The sequence below is a fragment of the Octopus bimaculoides genome, chromosome 9, assembly GCF_046866305.1.
Source record: "Octopus bimaculoides isolate indiv1 chromosome 9, ASM4686630v1, whole genome shotgun sequence".
NCBI lineage: Eukaryota > Metazoa > Mollusca > Cephalopoda > Octopoda > Octopodidae > Octopus > Octopus bimaculoides.
In genome coordinates, this window is record NC_142936.1 from 21421096 (window position 1) to 21427114 (window position 6019).

At 32.5% G+C, this 6019-nt stretch overlaps 1 protein-coding gene across 1 annotated transcript in view; it reads right to left on the reverse strand.

The window, feature by feature from the left end:
• LOC106876839 (corticotropin-releasing hormone-binding protein) overlaps window positions 1-6019 on the reverse strand; it is an 87118-nt gene that overhangs the window by 48491 nt on the left and 32608 nt on the right. Inside the window, exons 3-4 of the mRNA XM_089358109.1 lie at window positions 4164-4236; window positions 485-642 (exon numbers count right to left, since the gene is read on the reverse strand). Coding sequence (XP_089214235.1) covers window positions 485-642; window positions 4164-4236 — 231 coding nt within the window. The remainder of the gene's footprint in view (window positions 1-484; window positions 643-4163; window positions 4237-6019) is intronic.

Here is a 6019-nt window from a genome sequence, read left to right on the forward strand (position 1 = left end):
TCATTGAAATGAGGAGTAGATAGACAGCAGACAACTGATGAAGGATCTTTCTTTATGTTATTTGTCCTGTTTTCCATTTGTTCCTCTCGTTGTTTGCGTATTGAACACGTTTGTTTTTGTATTTTATGTTGTTTACTTTTGGTAACGTCCTGTACCCATAAATGCATATATATATATATATATATATATATATATATATATATATATATATATATATATATATATATATATATATATATATGGGATTAGGTATATATATATATATATTTATACATATGTAAATAAGCATTTCTAAGCTCAACAGCAACCATACATGTATCTGCACACAGGAAATTGTGTATTTCAGTATATATACATGCATGCATATATATATATATATATATATATATATATATATATATATATGTATATATATATATATATATATTATTGAATTGCATTATCATATTCTGCGTGAAATTAAATTATATAATTATTTACTCACTGATAATTCCCCTCCTTCTTCACAGTCAATATTAAAATCAAGAAATTCCAGTTCTACTCTTTTGTCGTGGCCTCCTATTAAGTAAAATGCACAGGGTGGGGCAAATTCATCTGCAATATACCAGTAGTCTCCAGGTATGCTTTTCAGCTGGTTGCAATCTGAAAAAGAAATGGAAAGGAATCATAATTAGAGGCAATGAGATATTCGCTTTTTATTTGAATACGAGGGGGTGATGAAAATTTCCCGGCCTTAAGGTTACCACGAAAACCCTGGTTGGAAGCCCAGCCTTCCGAGTTCTTTAACAGGCTTTAGAAAAAGTGAAGGACCGCTGCAATAGGTGTGTGAATCTCAGAGGTGAATATATTGAATAAAATCATAATTAACTGTTCCTCCTGTATTTAATTTTATCTGCAACCCAGGAACTTTTAAGCATTCCGCGTGTATATATTTGACATTTTAAAATCACTGTTTTAATAAATGTAGCAGTGGTCCTCAATATGGGTAAGATACTTAATGTACTGCGTGTATTAACACTACCACCTAGGTGTTGTATACGTTTATCGGAGCAACATTCAACTAAAAGCATTCAGATCCAGCTAGTTATCTTCCCGTTCATGCTTTTCCACTTGACGATTAGCAGTCAAGTATTCAAGCTGGATATCGTCATATATAAATCATACGATTTAGAAGGTTCTGAAACGTTTTGAGGCATTAACTATGCTCATTATTTACATTATTTACATTTGACGGATATTTGTCGTCATCTTGATTGTTGTTAACACAGCGTTTCGGTTGATTTACCCTCCGTCAAATGTAAATAATATAAATAATGTACATAATTCATCATCTCTTAAATATACAACTGTATTAACTATGCTCATTTTACTAATTCATTAAAAATAAAACTACATCTCATATTACTTATAAGTAAGTTAATAAAATGTTACTTGACCTACATCAAAAGGAAAACAAAGTTCTCTCTGTGAATGAGGAAACAATAGATTGGATACTGGAGGCTTAAAAAGTATGGTGGTCATGGCTGCTATATATTTCATCACGAGTCTGCTTAAGTTTATCCTAGTTACCCAGCAGCAGCAGCAGCAACAACAACAACAATAACAAAAACAACAACAACGTATCTTTTATCTCTTCCTTGTTTCAGTCATTAGACTGGGGTATCACCTTGAAGAATATTTGTTTTAGTCGAATGGATTGACTCTAGTACTAATTTTCTTTTTAAAGCTTGGTACTTATTCTATCAGTCTTTTTAGTCGACCCGCTAAATTACGGGGCGCAAGCAAACCAACACCGGTTGTCAATCGGTAGTAGGGGACAAACAAAGTAACAAAGCATACACACAAACATACGTACAGCTGGCTTCTTTAGTTTCCGCCTAAAAATTCCACTCACAAGGTTTTAGTCAGTCCAAGGTTATATACTAGAAGACATAACATATGGTTGGGAAGCAAACTTCTAACCACACAGCAACGCCTGCGCCTATACATGCATAGATACATGCATACATACATACATACAAAATACATGCATACAAACATATATACATACATGCATACAAACATATATACATACATGCATACAAACATACATACATACATACATATATACATACATACATACATTCATATATACATACATACATACATACATACATAATACATACATACAAACATATATACATACATGCATACAAACATACATACATATATACATACATACATACATACATACATACATACATACATACATACATACATACATATATACTCATAATAATAAGGAATACTGGTGGAATGTACCAGTGAAGACTTCAATAAAACGTAAGCACAACAGACTTGATATAATGATTTGGAATAGAGAAGAGAAACCGTGCACAGTTGTGGAAATTTGCTGCCCAGCGGATGTTAACGTAAAGCTGAAGGTCAGTGAAAAAGAGAACACCTATGCTGTACTATTGAGAAATCTACAGTTACTCTATGTAGATTATAAGTTCAGCTTTATACCTGTAATTATTGGGGCCCTGGGATATGTAACACACTGCCTAAATACCAATCTTTAGAAATTAGGCTTCTAAAAACCCAGAAAGGAGGAAGCTAATTTGAGGATTACAAATCCAATCCATCTGTAAAACCCAGGCATTGAAAATCCCTCAGTAGGATGACTTGATCAGAATTGGGGATTTTCCTTAAGTATGGCTCTCAGCTGGGTATAAAAAATAGTCTTATCTTCATCACAACTAGTCAAAGTAAATACATAGGTACTTATTAGAGTAGCAAACCGCCCACGTTAGAGGTGCAATTGTACAGTCATTAGATGTGCATTTATAGGCACATAATACGTACTTACATACATACATAAATACATACATACATACATGTACACACACATACATATATGTACATACAAACATGCACACACATATGTACAATCAACAAATGAGATTCAGTCATACTCAATATAGAAAACATTTAGTAGGATCCAAATGATTTGAACTTATACTCCGAAAGAAGTGTGCGGACTGGAAAATAAACCTCATTTTGTCATATTCCACAAGCGTATCTTGGTCAGCAGATGAACTTTTTAGCCAACCTAGTATATATATATATATATATATATATATATATATATATATATATATATATATATATATATATATATATATATATATATATATATATATATATATATACATATATGTTTGTGTGTGTACATATAAACACACACAAGTATGCGTATAGACACTTATATGTACTGGTTCACACACTCTCTCGTACAGACAAAACGCAGTGTATACAATCACATTCTCACAGAAAAAGAAATTTGTGTTAAGAAGAAATGTGTTTGGAAAAATGACACATCCATATCTCTGAATACTAATTTCAAACGAAATATATAAATTAGCTTGTAAGATTACAATCGCATAATCAAATTACATGTAAACTAGATCAGATGTAGTAATATTCGTTCCTTGCAAAAATGTAGCGTAAATTTAATATGCAGCCTGAGGATATATACAGAGGAAGACTAAGCACGTTCTAGCTTGCAGCAAGATATTGTGGGATCATTGTAGAGCAATCATTCGCAACCCACTCTTTGTGATTTACTTCTTCAGGTTCACCTAGTTTGTCACTTATTCTTTAACTCCCATGCAATGTTACAAGCTACAATTGTATATCTGCCTATCTCTCCTCTCTCTCTCTCTCTCTCTCTCTCTCTCTCTCTCTATATATATATATATATATATATATATATATATATATATATCATATCTATAAATATATACATATAAGTCCATTTGGCTTTTAACTAACATGACGCCCTTGGCGTTATATTATCTAAGAGGAAGACCCAAGTTGTAAAAGATGGAGACATAAGTTGTTAAAAAATTTTAAATAAACTTGTGGAGTATATAATAATGTGTAATGGGAAATGATTTATTTAACTCTTGACATGTGAATGTTTACCTTTACATGATAAATTTCAGATTGGTTACGAACAGCTGCATATATAATTCCTTACTTCAGTGCAACTTTCTTCACAATAGAACGTTTTTTATACAGTAAATGTTATCAAAGAAATATCGTTTACTGTAAAATATTTCAACCAATGATAATAGCAATGACGGAAACTGCTATAAATGCCTTGCCGTGAACTCATTTACTTCCAGGTATACTCAACATACGAACACAATCAAACAAGTCAAAAAGGTTTTCACCACCACTTTCGAAATAAATCTGGAGTTTAAGAGACAAAGTTATTTATAACTACAAAATTATATGGTCTGATATAGAAACCACTCCCGGTAACATTAATCGCAACAAGTATTATCCCTACTTGGCCAAAAATTCAACACAGCAGGAATTTTTAATCTATTAAATTCTAAATCAGAGTTAACATCTACGTATCAACATCAAAGGAAGTTTTTTTTCTATGATTCTTCAAACTGTCGACCAGATCACGCGCTGCTTGCTCTTAATATTTTCGGAATCATTCGCATGTCTAAGTGATATCTTTCAGTTTCTAATGTTTTCATGTCTTTGACTTCTCTTCTCTACTCGTACAAAACAGAACGTCCTTTACATATGCTCAAAGCAGACTCTTACTTTTGAATGTTTAATATACGCCAGAATATTTACTTGCACTCACTATATGTTTTTCTTTATATTATCGCTTATAAACAATCATAATACTCTATAATATTTTTACATAGCATCATTGAACTTCATAGGATATATGTAACACGACCATGTTTTAAAATCTAAATTTCGTTAGATGTATACTTTTTATTTTTATATATGCAGATGCACACGCTCTTTGTGTCTCACACGCAGATGTACATATATCTAAGAATGTGCATGTATGTATGTATGTATGTATGTATGTATGTATCTATCTATCTATCTATCTATCTGTGTGTGTGTGTGTGTGTGTGTGTGTGTGTGTGTGTGTGTGTGTGTGTGTGCTAGCTTAAAAGCCGTTCCATCGGGCGGCTTTTAAACTAATATATAGCATTTAAGCAAGTGACATGGAATGGGAAGATCTGCGAACAAATCTCTGTCATGTTTTGCAGAATGTGTTGCAATTGCTTCCTCCAGGGTCATATCCCAATGATGATCTTATTCGTCGCAAAAATTCATGTAAAAAAATCGCCGAAAAGAATCGCAGAAATGAAAACATAATATTGCAGTCCGGATTCAGCTCGGAATACATTTAATTTACTCTCAGAGTTAGCCTTTAGATTATAAAAAATGTTATCGTACAAAAAAATTTGTCGCAAAAAGTCACGTAAAAATATTGCCGAAAACAATCTCAGTAATGAAAATTGGTCAATCAAAAATATCAGGATTGTAGGTCCAGATTCAGCCCAGGATGTTTTTAATTTACAAAATTGACCTTTAGATTGCAAAAATTGTTATCGTACAAAAATATTTGTCGCAAAGAGTTACGTAAAATATTGCCGGAAACAACCACAGTAATGAAAACTTAGAAATCCAAAATTTCAGTATTGTGAGTCCGGATTCGGTCCGGAATGTTTTTAATTTGCTCACGGAGCCAACCTGATTTCAAAATGATATATGTTGGGCTACAGCTTCTAGGAGTAAAGTAGAAAAACGGTGACACACTGACATTCACATTTATCATATTATATTATATTATTATATTTTGCTAAGGCGGCGAGCTGGCAGAATTGTTAGCACACCAAGCGAAATACTTAACGGTATTTCGTCCGCCGCAAGGTTTTGAGTTCGAATTCTGCTGAGGTCGACTTTGCCTTTCAGTGTGTTGATAAAGTTAGTACCAGTTACATACTGGAATCAATGTAATCGACTTAATTCCTTCCCAAAATATTTGAGGCTTTGTGCTTCTAGTAGAAAGGATTTATTAAAGTTGGAAAAGTGTGACATTCACATCTATTATATCAGATATGTTTAATTTTGAGAAAGCTTTATTACAATTAAATTGTATTTTATATGTGGGTGTATATATATATGTGTGTGTGTGTGTGTGTGTGTGTGT